The 16,751-nt window shown below is 40.4% G+C and overlaps 2 protein-coding genes across 7 annotated transcripts in view; one reads left to right on the forward strand and one right to left on the reverse strand.

Moving 5' to 3' along the window:
- TMEM164 (transmembrane protein 164) overlaps nucleotides 1-9,239 on the forward strand; it is a 43,185-nt gene extending 33,946 nt beyond the window's left edge. For all 5 annotated transcript variants that reach the window (XM_058196919.1, XM_058196916.1, XM_058196918.1 and 2 more), the window contains 2 exons: nucleotides 4,998-5,098; nucleotides 5,554-9,239. In XM_058196919.1, coding sequence (XP_058052902.1) covers nucleotides 4,998-5,098; nucleotides 5,554-5,760 — 308 coding nt within the window. In that variant the 3' untranslated portion in view covers nucleotides 5,761-9,239. The remainder of the gene's footprint in view (nucleotides 1-4,997; nucleotides 5,099-5,553) is intronic.
- A 1,587-nt stretch (nucleotides 9,240-10,826) lies between these two features.
- Nucleotides 10,827-16,751, reverse strand: part of AMMECR1 (AMMECR nuclear protein 1) — a 122,179-nt gene continuing 116,254 nt past the window's right edge. The window contains exon 6 of one of the 2 annotated variants that reach the window (XM_058196528.1): nucleotides 10,827-15,544. In XM_058196528.1, the coding sequence (XP_058052511.1) occupies nucleotides 15,439-15,544 (106 nt within the window). In that variant the 3' untranslated portion in view covers nucleotides 10,827-15,438. Of the gene's footprint in view, nucleotides 15,554-16,751 lie in introns of both variants that reach the window. The other variant, XM_058196527.1, reaches the window with a different exon arrangement.

Genomic DNA, 16,751 nt, shown 5'->3' on the forward strand with positions numbered 1-16,751 from the left:
ACGCTATATTGGGTGGGGGGTAAAGGGGAAGGGAATTGGGGGGTTGAGGTTAGTGATGGAGTGATGGTTAATGTACAGGGATTATTGAAGATGTATAAATATAATTAATGTAGGGTCGGGTCTGACCAGTTGCCATTTTAGAACGGTGGGGAGGGAAAAAAGAGAGAGTAGGAGGTAGGAAAGAGGAGAAGAGGAAGGAAGAGGGGTAGAAGAGGGAGAAGAGTGTAGGGTGGAGGGAGGAGAGGAGGTAGATAAGAGAAGGAGAGGAAGGTTTGGAAAGTAAAAGAAGGTAGAAGAGGGAAGAAGGTTAAAAAGGGGGGTGGTGACTGGGCAGGCCCGACTAATTGTATATAACTGTACATTGGATGAATTATTTGATAAGATTGTAAAAATAAAACTTTTTTATTAAAAAAAAAAAAAAACAAACAAACAAAAAACGACGCTATAGAGCACTGCACACCAGAACAACTAGACACAAGAACAGTTTTTTCCCGAAGGCCATCACTCTGCTAAACAAATAATTCCCTCAACACTGTCAGACTATTTACTGAATCTGCACTACTATTAATCTTCTCATAGTTCCCATCACCAATCTCTTTCCACTTATGACTGTATGACTATAACTTGTTGCTGGCAATCCTTATGATTTATATTGATATATTGGCCATCAATTGTGTTGTAAATGTTGAACCTTGATGAACGTATCTTTTCTTTTATGTACACTGAGAGCATATGCACCAAGACAAATTCCTTGTGTGTCCAATCACACTTGGCCAATAAAAATTCTATTCTATTCTATTCTATTCTATTCTATAGCTTAATCTAGAATAAGCTATATTCTAGAGGAGCTCCTTCAGCCACTGAATGTTAATTTTCCTCCTCAATTCTTACCAAGGATGCTATTTTTTCAGTTCAGCAATCCAACAAAACTTCAGCAAAGCTTTTCACAGTTTAAAAACATAGAACATAGAATCACAGGGCAGGATCCCAGTCCAACCCTACTCAAGGCAGGAGCCTCATACCATCCACACAAATGGCTATCCAGTTTTTACTTAAAAACCTCCAGTGATGGAGCACCCACAACTTCTGGAAGCAAGTCATTCCATTGATTAATTGTCCTCGCTGCCAGGAAATTTCTCCTTCCTTTTTAGGTTGGAACTCCTTTTAAACAAGCTTCTCCTCATTACTTCTTGTCTGCCCTCTAGAGAAAGGGAAAATCATCAACAAATGAATTCCCCCTCCCCCGAGAAATGGTAGATGTTTCCTTGTTTGTGAAAGGGCCCTACATCGTGACCTCTTCATTTGTTGCCCAGCCACTTCTTTGCCAGGAGAACAGGAGAGCTTTCGAACCTGTTTAAGGAGACCTTTAGGTTTCACCTCCTTTGGGTTTCTGCAACTCTCTGCTACCCTCTGCTGGTGGCCTGCAAACCCCGAACTCCATCTTCAATTTATCAAAGGTGGGATAAAATTGTTGTGAAATAGGGAAAAAAATGAATGAAAGCCTAGTTGCCACCCACTAACGTTGCCTTGACAACTTTATTTGGGGAACATGCTGTTGTGACTTACCTAGGATTAACAGGCATAACATAGGTAGCCATATAATATATGCCCAAATCACCTGAAGACAGAACGCCTAACAAGGAGAGAAGCAATCTAGAACTAAGGAGAAATTTCCTACAGTGAGAACAATTAATCAGTGGAACGACTTGCCTCCAGAAGTTATGAGTGCTCCAACACTGGAGGTTTTTAAAAAGAGATTGAACAACCATTTGTTCAGAATGTCTATGGAGATGCTGAATCATCCAGGTCATGGTTGTCCCAAAGGTGCTTTTTACAAGTGGCAGCTGGACTTTCTAGTTTTTCTTTGAAGATGTTTTGCTTCTTCAGCTCTGCCTGGATGATGGGGAATGGAAGGATTTATATTCCTGTCTGCAAACCCCATGATTCTATTGTTCTATCTAAGGGAAGGCTCTCAGCAGTGGAGTGGTTCATAGTTCTCATAACTATCATGAGCAATATAAATCCTCAGCCATATAAGTTTTCTAAACAAACAAACAAATGGGATCTTGGTGGCAAGATCCAAGAACTCAGACTCTGGATCTCATCCACTTCCCCTGGATTTCTTTGAGATCTGTTGATGTGGTAGGATTTTTTTTGAAATTGTGATTCCCCCCCACTATTATTTTAAAAGCTTGAAATTTGCTATTAAGGTCTCAGCAAAGCTTAAATATAAATCATCACTTACCAAACACATGTGACCCAATTCAGATTTCTGCTAAGCTGTGGTGAAGTTTCTCTAGTTTTGGTTTAGAAGATGGAAGATTGTGCTAACCATTTTTCTGCAGGTAATCCTCGACTTACAACCACAGTTGGGACCAGAATTTCGCTTGTTAAATAAAGCAATTGTTAAGTGAGTCTTACTCTATTTCGCAACTTTTTTTGTTGTAGATAGTTAAGCTAATGATTGCAGCTTTTAGTGAATCATGTGGATGTTAAATAAATTCAGTTTCCCTCATTGACTTTGCATGTCAGAAGCTGGCTGAGAGACAGTATATGGTGATCATGTGACCCTGGGATGCTGCAACTTTTGTAAATGCATGCCTGTTTGCAAGTGCCCAATTTTGATCACATGACTAGGGATGCTGCAGTGGTTGTAAGTGCAAGAATTGGTCATAAGTCACATTTTTCACATTTTTCAATGTTGTTGCAATTTTTATTGTTAAACAAATGGTTGTAAGTCGAGGGCTAGCTGTAATGATTCCTGAGCCGCTCTGGAGAAGTTGAATTAGGCTAGGAAGAAAAAAATGTAATTTCAGCTCTTCCCAACCGTCTCGCTTCCCTCCACTCTTCCTTTTTACCCATTTCCCAGTTGAGTAGTTACTGGTCTCCATTTAGTGATTTTCCACTGTATGCAGAGAAGGAATTTCTGACTGGAGAGACATCAAAGAGGGAAGAGAAAGCATTTCTGAGCTGAAATTTAAAAGCTCAGAATGGGGGCTATTAACACTTGGAAAAATAAGCATGTAGATTTCTTTTTCAGTTGGCTTGGTTGCCAGGAATTTGTCTGGGCTTTTTCCCTTGGCTTTACAATGCATTGTTTGAAAGCTTCTGCCTTCAAACAAGATGCTTCTGGAGCATGTCCAGAGGGGCTAAGCAAGCTTTCTAGTTAACTGTTTCTGGAGCAACGAATCAACTTGTCATTAGTTAGGAATGCAAGAACTCTCTACAAGGAGTCCTTGACATAGTGCCACAAATTTGTATTGCTAAGCAAAACAGTTGTTATAAGTGAGTCCCTTTTATGACCTTATGACCTTTTTGCCACAGTTAAGCAAATTGCTGCAGTTAAGTGAATCATGAGGTTGTTAAGTGAACAGGCTTCCCCCATTGACTTATCGGAAGCCAGCTAGGAAGGTTGCAAAGGCTGATTGCATGATCTGAGAAGTGCAACTGTCCTAAATACATGCCAGTTGCAGAGCTCCCGAATTTTGACCATGGGGATGCTGCAATGCTTGTATGGATGAAAGTGTAAAAGTCACTTTTTTCAGTGCCACTGCAAACTTTGGCTGATCACTAAACAAGTGGTTGTAAGTTGAGGACTACCTCTAAAGGAAAATACTGCATCGGTCGAAATAATGGGGGAGGATTACACAAATGTCTCAAATAGACACTCCTGATTCACATGAATACAGGTAGTCCTTGACTTACAACAGTGACAGTTTAGTGACCATTCAAAGTCACAACAGCACTGAAAAAAGTGACTTATGAATGTTTTTCACAATTATGGCTCTCGCAGCATCCCCAATGGTCACGTGATCAAAATTCAGGTGCTTGGCAACTGACTCATATTTATCACAGTTTCGGTGTCTTGAGATCACCGTTTGCGACCTTCTGACAAGCAAAGACAATGGAGAAGCCAGAGTCCACCTAACATCTCTGTTACTAACTGAATAACTGCAGGGATTCACTTAACAACTTTAGAAAGAAAAGTCGGAAAGTGGAGCAAAACTTCCTTAACAATTGTCTCATTTAGCAACATAAATGTTGGGGTCAATTATGGTCGTAAGCAGAGGTGGTATTCAGCCAGTTCATACCGGGTCAGGCAAACCGGTAGTGGAGATCGCAGGTGGTCCCATCCATAGTCCTGGCGCTAGGCCGTCCTATTTAGGCACGGTTTTGAGGCCGGGCGCTTGCTGGGAAGGCATGTGCGTGAGCAAAGCGCATGCACGGAAGGTCGGGTGCATGCACAGGATGTACACGCGTGCGGCAAACCGGTGGTAACAAAATGGGAAACCCACCGCTGGTCATAAGTGCAGGACCGCCTGTAGTTGCAACTTTGAATGGTGACTAAACAAATGGCCATGACTTAAGGACTAACTGTAGTCTGTCTGAATGAGGCTGTGTATTCCATTAACTTTCTTGCCTGCTCTGGCACTGACGTCTGTGGTCCTGGTTTGCTGAAATACAGATAGTCCTCAACTTACAATAAGTTACAACGTCATTGAAAATGTGAGTTATGATCATTTTTCATACTTACGACTGTTGCAATATCCCCACGGTCATGTGATTTACATTTGGATGTTTAACAACTGACTCACATTTTATGGTGGTTGCAGTGTCCCGGGGTCATGTGATCATCTTTTGTAACCTTCAACTAATTTAACAACTTCATTGAATCACTTAACAAATGCGGCAAGAAAAGTCATAAAATGGGGCAAAACTCATTTAACAAATTTCTTACTTAGCAACATAAATTTTGGGCTCAATTGTGGTCATAAATTGAGGACTACCTGTAGTAAGGGATTAGTGTGCAAACTTTTTCAAGCCAGGAGCAAGCCATGGTGTTTCATCGGGTCTACAACAGAGATATTTCTACCAGCTTATGTTTTCTATTGCAATAATCTTGGATTTTCAGGGTGAAAATTGATACGTTGAAGAAAGAATGGTGCCTACCTTGAAATATCAGAAAACAATTTTCTCTTTTTCTCTCTTTCTAAAAGGTGTCTACACTCCTGAGCCATCCGGCAATTTTTGGTGGGCCTTGCTCTCCACTGGGTTGATGTTTGTCTACCACTATAGCTTTTTACAGATCTTGGGACTCGTAAGTCAATTTACTTATATGGATTGTATATCCCTCTTTGGGTTGTGTACAGGTGGATTTAGTAATAATATGCCAGTGGAGCAGGTAAATAAAGAAAAGAAAACCCAGAAGATGTAGCTTGGAGAAAAGACAAAAGAATTCTTGTTTTAAATGATTTGCCATCTAGCCAAGTGGATTAAACAGAGGAAACTGCAGTGTATTAAAAAGCTTCAGAATTACATCTGCTTGAGGGTGTTATTTGGGTGTAAATTGGAGTGCCAGAGGAGACAAAGAAGAACTGACATATTTCAGGTTCATAGTCACTATGGATAGTGAGACGGGTTACATATGGATTTAATAAATAAATATTTAAGGACTGGGAACATTACTGCTTTTCTTAAAGTAGGGCAAATTGTTGTAAGGTAGTATAAAGACATTTTGTTTAGTAAAAATCAATCTTTCTCCTGCTCTTCTAGATCACTGAAGTGAACTTGAACAACATGCTGTGCCCGGCTATTTCTGATCCTTTCTATGGCCCTTGGTATAGAATCTGGGCATCGGGACACCAGTCCATCATGACCATGTTCCATGGAAAACTCATAATTCTCCTTTTCTATAACACTGTCCCTTTCTTTAAGCTCGGTGTGGATGTACTACGATTTCCGGCTAAGAAAGTATCCTGAGACGCCATCCTGGTTCTTATTTCTTTGTTGAAGGATCTAGAGAAGAACCATTGTATTTGGGGTTGGAGAAGAACACTGCCTATATTGTTTTTGATTTTTTTCTTCTATTATGACATCAGATTTATCTTCCCACTATTCTGCTGAATCTACATTACCTGTAGCTGGCAAGGATGGCGAAATACATAGGCTTATTTACAAAAAGCCACAAGTAGACTTAGAGAGCAACTTCTGATCTTGCCGCCTTGGACCTTTGGAGTTTCAGATGTTCATCATATCAAAGACTATGGCTGATGGAAAACATTATTCTGTTTGTTCATGACTTCAGTCAGTTTTCTTCCTGTGTGGCAGCTCTTAGGTTTTTCAGCACAGAACCTCTTCTTGTCTCATGTAGACTTTGAGCATGAATCGTATTGGGTGCTTCCTCACTATCAGTGTAGATGCGAAGGTTCTTGCATGGTTGAAATTGGTTAAATTTATGGGGAACAATAACAATCTACATGCCAAACACTGCCTTCTGGAACTCCTGAAAGTTTAAGCTGAAGCCTGTTCAGATGCCATCGTATCTGCTGGCACCTTCCAGATTGTTCTTCTAAATTAATTGGTGAAAAAAACAACTTAATTGCTGGATTAAGATTTAGGAGATGGATTTGTCTCAGTTAAAGGCACTGACCAAGAAAATCTGCCAATTTGGAATTGGACTCTGTCATAGCTAAGTATACTTACGTAAATGTATTACATATTGTACATACATGTATTCAATGTTATGTCCACATATATATCAACTTCCCCCTTCTAGGACACTCCAGAAGAAAGCATAACCTTTCTTCATTCATGATTCACCATCTAGCAAGACTGTGCTAGATAATAACCCTGCAGACCAACATATTTGGAGATCCTTGGGGAAAACAGCACACATTCAGGTTTGACTGACATAGTCAAGCTGGTGCATTGGTGTAAATTGGAGAAAAGTAATCCTCCGAAGCAGAATCTCTAGCTTTCTGACTTGTTGCTGTGATAGTTGTTCTGAATTAGATTCCTGCTTCTCTTTTGTACCATCCCGCCAGTGTCTCCAGTTGTATTGCCTTACAAGTCCCATGCTGGGCAGCCTTTGATACCTCAAGCAGAGAAAATTTGCCTTAAGGTCAACCTTATCTGCTCTTTCCACCCGAATGTGGGAAGTAATGGGGTGGGGTGGGGCGGGTGCTCACCATGAAGAACTTCAAAAGAACTTCATTCCCGTTGACAAAAACTTCAATCTCGTTGGAGTGTGGTGTGATCAGAGAATTAATCTTCTACTTGGGGGCTTTATAGATCTTGGGGTTCTTTTTGCATTTGTAATTGTTGAGACAAATATTTGTAAATATTCAGCTGTGAATATTCTTCAGTTGTCACATTTCTATCAGAAAAGATAGTTCCTTTTATGCTGCCCAGTGGGAAATTTCCTCTCTGTTTCTTGGGCCAAATTCCTGATGTCAAAATCCCAGTGGGGTCCTGGGGAGCCAGGTGTCTTCTGCTGCTGCTTTGATGAATCTTTGATGTTTACTCTTCAACATGATATATTTAAACAGATATATGTATATGTAGATTAATAACATAGCCAGTGTTTTAGTGTTTGTGTGAGTGCGTGTGTGCTTGTGTGACAGTTGTTCTGGACTCCTTCCATATAGAACCATAAAAGGAGATACACATCTGTTTTAAATAGTGCATATTGACTTTTCTTTTTCTTTTTAAAAGCCAAGAATTAGCTAGGCCGAGTTTCTTATTTGGATCTGCCAATGAAAGTGATCTTTGTATTCCTACTGTGATCTCAATGATCAATCTGGATCTATCCTTTGATTCTGTGCCATATTATCATCCACACCCTTAGTTTTTTCTAGACCATGTAATCAGTGTGTGGGTGTCTCTTGATCGTAGGAGACTTTGAATTTCCTTTTAGAGCTACTTGCTCGTAAAACAGGTGCCACTTGTTTTCTTTCCAGATCATACAGTAGCTGAGATGTTTCAAAAACATTCTGTATCTTCTGTTCAAGTCCCAGTTATTTGATGAAAAAGCTGCCTTGCTAGCACAACAGATTGGGAATTTTCTTTTTAAGTCACTTGAAGGGTTTTCTTCTACATGCACTCTGGATAAATCAACCAGGGACTTGGAAGCCTCTTTTGAGGGAGCTTTTTCTTTCATTCTGTGATTTGGCAGAGCTGTGAAGGCTGTTGATCCAAGTTACAACTTATGTGAACTAGAATTTTAGTTCTGGGCTGAAGCAATCAGATCCTGGAGATCTTAGGGACTGCTGGTGCCAGATCTGTACAGAGGTTGCTAGTCTCTGTTTGATAAAAATATCACTTTCAGCAGGAAGGATAGCTAATATTGTTTGTTCTAGAGCTGGGATTTTCCTTGTTCCTTTTTCTAAATTTAAGCTGGTGAGCTTTACTGGGGGGAAATGTAGCAGCAGGAAATTATCGCCTTTCATTCTGAATTTTTAAGATAAATTCAGTGTCCTTTTGTGGCGCCCAAGTCGGGCATTGTTGTGTCTTGTCCGCTCTCACCGCAGCCGGGGTCTGCTTATCTGCTCCCGAACACGGAGGAATGTATGCCTCCCGGCCCCAGTTCTGGCTCCATGCCCAGACAAGCTGCAGAGGAGGGGGCACCTCCCGGTCCCAGCCCTGGCTCCATGCCCAAGCAGGCTGCAGAGGAGGGAGCATCCCCCGGCCCCAGCCCTGGCTCCATGCCCAGGCAAATGGAGCAGCTAGACCCCTCCCCCTCCTCCACAGCATGTGAGCCTGAGGAAAGTTTACTTCCAACAACAGCTGATTGGAGTGACCCTCGCATCAGAAGATTGGATAGGCGGAGGCAACAGAAGGAAGGGAGGGGCAGGCCTTAATGAGTGCTGAGTCATGGAGCCACACCCCATGGCCTATATAAAGGATCTGCTTTCTGGCAGTCTCTGAGTCAGGCAAAGTCGAACTTATCTTGCTGAAGTCACTTACTGGTCTCCTGCCTGCTCTGAGGACTTTGCTAGGACTTTGGGCAGAGCTGCAGAGGCAAGCCTGATTCGGATTTCCCTGACCCGGCCGTCAGCGGAGGAGTGGGACACGACAGGCATGATCTTTGTAAATCACTAACAGTGCAACTGCCAAGGAAGACGGTGCCACATTTCCTTCTTGAAATGGAAGTATGGGAGGATTTCCCATGTAGGGGCAAAAAATGTAGTTAGAGGGATACACGTTTTAATTTATAGATTGGTTGGGGGGAAGGAAATAATAATAGCATAAATCGGTTAACCCGAAGAGAGAAAGATTTGCAGATTGCATCCCTTTTGGCCTCCTCCAAAATAAAACCTTGTGTGGTTACTCTGTTTACTGACACCGGGGAGCTTTCATTGGCCTGTGCTAAATTCTTTGAATGGAAGGTTGGCTCAAAGCATCCTGGAACGAGGCTTGAAAAAAGCTGCAAGCAGAGATTGTCATGGAGGCCAAAGAAAGCCCCTTGGAATGCTTTGGTCCTCTCCCTTTTAGCATCACCATTCCCATCACCTACTTTTTTTTCATAGTCTTGGAAGAATCTAAGTTGGCTTCCACTAATTGTTTCTGTCTACTGGGTATGGAATCCTTCGGAGTTGCTTTCCTGCGTTTTTAACATCTTGTATGATTGTTGAGCCCAAGGTTGCTCATTTATGGCTGTAGAACTTCTTGGAATTCTAGTTAGGTGTTGTCTTTTGAAGACCGCCAGAAACAGGCGATTGGCTTGTGTGCACTTTTAACGTCAGGTACCTCAGTGAAGATGCTCCTTTGTGGCCTGCATCAGGGTTTTGATACTTTCTCATCATGGAAATTGAGTGTGCTTTGGAAAAAATAAAACACTCAGAACTGAGTTCTTCTCTTATAGCCAAAAGGCACCAACATTCAGTGTGCGTCAGATTCACACTGGTTTTATCTACACCTGAGGTTGTGCAAAGGGATGAGATATACCACCATTAACTTTCCATGATGCAAGAATATTTTAAGATTTTTCAAAGTAGGACCTTGTCAGAGGAGTTTTTGTGGAGCCTCAGGGCTGGAAGTTTCTTGAATTGCTGTAATTTTAGTTGACCGTGTGGCTGTTATACACCCTCAAGATGTTTGGCTCTTAAAAACATGGAAAATTGGAAGTTTATTGATTTGCTGAGTCTATCTGAAATGGTCCTTTTCTTCTAGTGTCTTAGTTCAGTTGGCAGCTTGGCAAAAATACAAAAATAACTGTTCTTCGGGGCCATACAATCTTTCGTTTTCCTAGTCAAATAGCCTTCAAATGTTAAGTGTTGAACTCATTCTGGCTATCAACGGATAATCAAAAGTACAGTTATTTCCATTTTTGGTGAATTAAAAATAGAATACCCACTAAGATCATTTTATTAAGATATTTTTTAAAAACAAAATATTTTTTTTAAATGTAAAAGTCATTTTCCAACGAAATTGTGTATTTGGGTTTATGGCTATGTAGTGTTTGTGTCAAATGATTTTTCTATCTCAAAATAAAATGTTTGTGAAAAAAACCTGCTTATGTTTTGTTTCATGGAGATAAATATTTTATACCAATGGTTGTAACTTGAATTTAATCCCTTGGTGCTAACGTCAACATGGTGGATGGTTGGGCAGATTGTACTTCCCGGTCAGCTTCATTATAGGAAATCCTGCTTGTGAGCAGCAGCTTAGACTAGAAGACCTCCAACCCTAATATTCTATGTATTCCAAGGAACCTAACCTTTTGGAAAGATGTCTACCATATCTGGTAAATTCAACCACCTCCTTCAAGATGTACAACTAGTTTCTTTTCATTCTGGCCACTTATATGGATACACCTCTGATCCAAGTCACTTTTTTTCAGTGCTGCTGTAACTTTGAACGGTCACTAAGTGAACTGTTGTAAGTCAAGGACTATCTGTAAACTTTCCTAAAGTTTATTTCAAGCCTCTCTTGCTTCTCAGGGGTGGGGTGGGGCTTTTCCCGTCATTCTTTCTGGTTGAAGGCCACCAGATCTAAAACTTAAAGGAAAGGCATCAAAGTGCAAGGAAACCATTAATACAAGCAGCTGCGATTTTTCCTCATTTTATTGGGTAAATGATTTAAAAGGTAATAACAATAGTGTTAAAACTACTACAATATCTTTCCACAGCCATATCTCACAGACCCACAAATTACCTTCTAAAGTAGTTTATTTTTATTTATTTTTTTTGCTTTTTCCTCATTTTTACCTTTAAGCCATACTTATAAAATGCCCGGTTTTTTTAAATCAACAGTTTCTTCACACTAATAGCAAATAAACATGGAAATAAGAATCTAGTCTTAATGGAAGGAGGTTTGTGGTAATCTGTGATAATATTGTAATCAATAGTCAAAGGAAAAGAAGGGGGAGGGGCTTCTGAGCTACTCCAGGTAGATCGTCTGCCCACCTATGTCACTTTTTCCATTGAAGATAACTAGTTATTATGCTGGTGAACAATTAATTCTTGTAACATATAAAACACTAAAATAACTTAGAAACTAGATCCAAATCTTTTGGAAAGAATCAGCTTTGATATACAAAAACAGTCATAAGTTGTTACAAAAGTTTTTTTTTCTTTTTAACTCAGTGCATTTATGTACCAGTGTGACCACTGGCTTCAGAGCAGAAGGAAGTTTATTTCTTTCCTTCCGAAACAGTAATAATAAAAAAAGAAACAAGGAAAAAAACATATCTTTGTATATAAAGAATCATTGCTGGTCTTAAGAAGTGTAATCAGAAACCCTTAGAATCTGAGAGGCACATGTCGGGTTTCTATATTATTTTATTTAAACATAAAAGTCACCAGTTTAATTTCATCGGAGGAGCCTCGGCGGTTCCTCAAACTTAATTAACATCACTAGCAAAAATCAGTTAGAAACTGTACAAAAATAAAAAAAGTTAACCCATTTGCATCCTGCAGAGACTTTGAAGGATCGGAAGGCAGACATTTTAAGAAGCAGCATTGAGGCTCGGCTGGAGGTGTCTTTGGTTCAGTCCAACACACAAGAATGTCGGCTACTCCAGACAGTTTCAAGAACTCAGAACAAGTTGAAGACACATCAAGAAGTTTAAGATCATCAATGTGAAATGAGGGTGGGGTGGTGGGTGGGCCAAGTGCTCCCAGCTGACGGTGCATCAGCACAGGATGCCTACTCCCTTGTGGGGTCCATGCCCAATCCCAGAGCGAAGATGATGTAATAGAAATGCACACCGCAGCACCCGCATCTCTCCTGGATGGAACGGTGGTCCCATCATCTCCTCTCTCTTAGCTTCAGCCAGACGTTAGTTCCCAAACTGTCTTTCACCACACAGGTGTAAGAAAGAAAACATTTAAAGCTAAAACTAAACCGCCTTTTTGATTTGTTTTTTGGAATGAAATAAGGCAAGAAAAACACAACCGCTGCCTGAACAACACCAACCTATGGCTCAGTGACCCAAAAAATCCCAGGTTGGAAATGGACACAGCTTTGCAGATTGAAGAGGAACTGCAAAAGCTACTTTGGGTCTGGAGGAAACGCCTAAGGAAGGCAGCACGGTTGGGGCCATTTAGTAAGGCAAGGGTCTCCAACCTTGGTAACTTTACGACTTGCGGACTTCATCTGCCAAAATTCCTCAGTCTCAACCAGGCTGGTTGAGGAATCCTGGGAGTTGAAGTCCACGAGCTGTAAAGTTGCCAAGGTTGGAGAGCCCTGCCGTCTGGAACACCAGCCTTTCCCTGACCCAAGAAACACAAGCAGGAAAAACAAAGCACATGTGCCACTGAAGCCCATAGATCGCTACCCATACATCCAAGGTGATCGCTGATGTATCTTGCCAGCCTTGCAAGATTCCAGGAATAGCTCTCGAAACAAAACATACAGATTTACAACAGGTTCAAAAGAGTCTGGAGGTTTTTTTTGGTTTTCTTTTTTTTTTTTTAAAGCGCACCTTTCCAGTTTGTTCAACCCTTTGAACGACAGCTGTTGTTTTTGATTAAGTTCCCAAAGCAATAGCTGTACGGAGACAACCAAAATGAGAGAAAATAAAAAATATTGTGCATTATGCTGACAAGATGATCCTTTTGTTTTGTTTTTTTTGTTCCTCCTCCAAGCCACGGTGGGAAGTATTGCTGACCTCTTCCTTCAAACCCTGCAGGATTATTTTTATTTAAATCAGTATATCATTATTACACTGGTAAGAAATTCTGTATAACATCTGCATATATTGAGGATTTTTTTCTAAAAAAAATCTGATATGATTTTTAGAGTCCGCATGACCAGTCACGTGACCTGCTTAAGATGATTAGCACCTTTAAATACACATATATATTTTTAATATATATATAATAGATCTTTTTTTCTTTAAAAAAACTTTTAACATTGAGCTCACCCAGAAGCATGAACTGTAATGAGAAAGATGGCTCTGTGTGTTTGTGTGTGTGTATGTGTGTTTGTATGTTGGGTGGCCATGGTAGATATTCCAAATGCTTGCAGCAGAGAAATTTTGTTTTAACTTGTGCTCAAGTTTCCCTTTCAAGGCAAAACAGGGAAAGTTGCAATTAAACAGCAACCGACAATACTTTTCACATAAAAAAATGAACCCCCTTTTCCACCCTCCTGATAGGAAAAGACACCCCAGAACTTCAAACCGAAGCTCCAATGGGTTCTTTTCCTCATCCGTTGCCCTTTTTTCTTCTTTTTTTCAGGATTTTTGCTTATTTGAAAATTAAGGCATCAAAACAGAAAGTTAATATTCAGACGTTCAAATACTGTGGATCGAAGGAAAGACTTTCTCCTCCCTTCCCCATCTGGGATCGTAGTCAATCCTTTCAACAATACTTCAGGGCCTGTGATACAGCTTCCTGTTGGTTATTATGGTAGTCTATGTCTATGAAGTTCGCATCCCTAAATGGGATGAAATGTGTGTGTGTAGGGGAGGGGGAGGGGGGACGGACTTCTGCCAAAATGGTATCTGCCTCCTTCAAGTTGTTCTTCTAATTACCAAGAAGGATCTCTGAAATAGAGCTCTGAGATCTATTTCATTAAAGTTTGTATGAATTCAGGAACCACCTGAAACGAGAACTCTGTGAAAGCTCTTCTCAGAATTCAAGGTCGGTTAGAACAAGCTACCTCTGCTACTTCCACCCCGAGATGGTAACAATTCCGATTCTGCTAACTTGGTACTTGGCTAATTTCCTATGTCTACTGTCCAAAAATATTTCTAGCACTGCATTGCAGCTTAATAAAAAAAGGTAACTGGTATTAGATTTTTAATTTAAAATTATTAACCTTTAGGATTTTTTTAAAAATCAGTGGGCATTTCTTGTTCTCTTTCTTTCTTTTCTGTTTCAGTGCACCTACTTTGGTTTTCATTTCATCAACAAAAGCACCAAAAATTGTGCCATTAAGAATGGCTAATTTATACAGGGGCAAGCCTTGTAAGGTAGGAGACAAAAATTGGATCCTGCTCTCCAAATAACGTTTTTCATCTGCCTGGAAAGTTTAGAATTTGGAATAGGTATCTCCTCTTGTGCTTCTGCTGTCTTACCTTCCTTCCCAAAACTTATGTCCCCTAAGGCACTAATACCAAAATTTACTGACTTCCTAATATAATAATTTCTTCAAGCTACTCCTCCTGATTAAGACTCCCTAAGAAACATCTAAGAAGTGAAAAGGGAATCTTGGAGTGACTCTGATTGGTGCTGTTTGTCAATTTGCTGATGGAGGATAGAGCTTGGCAGGTCACACCATCCACCTGAAGGCAGATTTAGGAACTGGGAGTAGGGAGACACAGGCTATTTATCTGCCCATTTTTAGTTCCAGTGATTTGAATGGGCAGTTTGAAAGGATTTGAACCAGGACCTCAATCCGGGTCTATAATAAAAGTCTTGCTACAATTATATCTAAACCAGGGGTGTCCAACCTTGGTGCTTTTAAGATTTGTGGACTTCAACTCCCAGAATTCTCCAGCCACCCATACTATCTGGGGAATAAGTGGGAGCTGAAGTCCATGCTGGCTGAGGAATTCTGGGAGTTGTCAAGGTTGGACACCCCTGGAACAAACCAAAATCACAATTTGTTTCTCATCATAATTAATTCAGTTTATCACTGTTATTTGTCTGGGCCAACCAGACCAGGAACCAGAGGTTCGCATAGTCTCTTACAAGTTTTATCTTGGGGAACTGCTGAAGAACTCATCCTATTCAATCTTTATCTTGCTTCTGAATTGGGATCCAATATTTCATTTTTCTCTACCCTGACACATTTGCATTCTTTCCTTCTATCTACAGTTTCACAGAAAAAGGTGATCAATACAATTGAGTGATAAATGAACTTTAAAATGTTATTTTAAAAAAAAAAAGGACCAGGTTTTTTTATGTTGTCATGGCAAAAAAAAAAAAAAAAAGGAAATAAAACCCAGCCAGTCCACAGTGACTCGTTAAAAAAAAGTGTTCGGGGTGGGGGGAGAGAGAAAAGAGCAAAGGGGGGTTCTTTGTAACGATGCAGCGTTTCAACCCGTTGCCATGGTGAGCTTAACTTGTGGCGGAGAAGCGTCAACATGGCAACGGAAATTATCATCATAAAATGGTACAGTAATAGAGATAGCTAGACCAAGAAGGAGGGGGTTCTCCTGGGAAGAGGTTTGCAGAAAAGTCCAGAGACTGGTCATACGGCTCAGTGTCAGGAATAATGGTTGTAGGGGGGGAGGGTGTGCCCGATGCCGTTTTGGAAGTGGTGATGCTGTCGGTGAGCAAGGTATTCTGTGTAGCTGATGGTCATCTTCTCACTACGATATCTAAAAGAAAAGTGGGGAGAAAAAGGGATAGAGAGAGAAAGCGGGGGGGGGGAGTTAAAGGGGAAAAAAAAGGGACAGGTTTAATCCCCTGAAGCCTTTGGTGGCGCAGTGGTTCGCATACAGTATTACAGGCTAACTCTGCCCACTGCCAAGAGTTCGATCCTAACTAGCTCAAGATTAACTCAGCCTTCCATCCTTCCGAGGCCGGTAAAATGAAGACCCAGATTGTTGGAGGTAATAATCTGTAAACCATCCAGAGAATGGTGTAAAGCACTATGGGATAGTATGTAAATCTAAGTGCTATTGCTAATGCTATGCTATAGCAGGAAAAATTAGAAGACTCCAAGGTTCCATTATTCTGTTTAATTTAAGAGATGGGTGTCTGACCTTTGGCTTGCCTGGGCCTCACTGAGTGAAGAGGAATTGTCTTGAGCTGCATGGGAAATATTTAATATAGTTAATGTATATAAATAACAAACTGCCTTGATTTTTAAAATATTTTTATTATATCTTGTAGACTAGCTTGTATGACTAGCTGTCCAGGGCCACATAAAGCTTGCGGATTAGATATGCCTGGTTTAAGCATTAAAGGAAAACCAGAAGAACAAGAAAAATTCAACAGAGTTAAGACTAGGAAGACTTACTTGGTTAAGATATAACTTCCCAAAACTCATCTCTGTCCAGGCTTCAACTCTCTGTCTCTTACTTATTAAGAAAATCTATGTGGTTGCCCAACTCATTCATGGTGACTCTGGGTGGTTTACAGAAGTAAAAACCCAATACAAAACCTAATAACAACTCACCCCCAGCCCCACCAATCAAACCAACTACTTGATGGCTTGTATCACCTTGAGGCAGTGATGAAATCCAATTTTTTTTATTACCAGTTCTGTGGGCGTGGCTTGGTGGGCATGGTGTGGCTTTGTGGGCGTGGCTTGGTGGGTGCGGTAGGGAAGGATAGTGCAAAATTTATTTATTTATTTATTTATTTATTTAGATTTTTATACCGCCCTTCTCCCGAAGGACTCAAGCGGTTGACAGCCATATAAAACCATAATAATAAATATAATAAAACAATAATTAAAAAACCTATCAAATACGGCCATATATAAAATACATATAAAACAATAAACCAATTGAATTAAAACCCCAATAACAAGAATTAAAATTCTAAAATCCTATGCCAGTACTGCTTGAC

This window comes from Ahaetulla prasina, chromosome 11, assembly GCF_028640845.1.
Source record: "Ahaetulla prasina isolate Xishuangbanna chromosome 11, ASM2864084v1, whole genome shotgun sequence".
In the NCBI taxonomy this organism is placed as follows: Eukaryota; Metazoa; Chordata; class Lepidosauria; order Squamata; family Colubridae; genus Ahaetulla; species Ahaetulla prasina.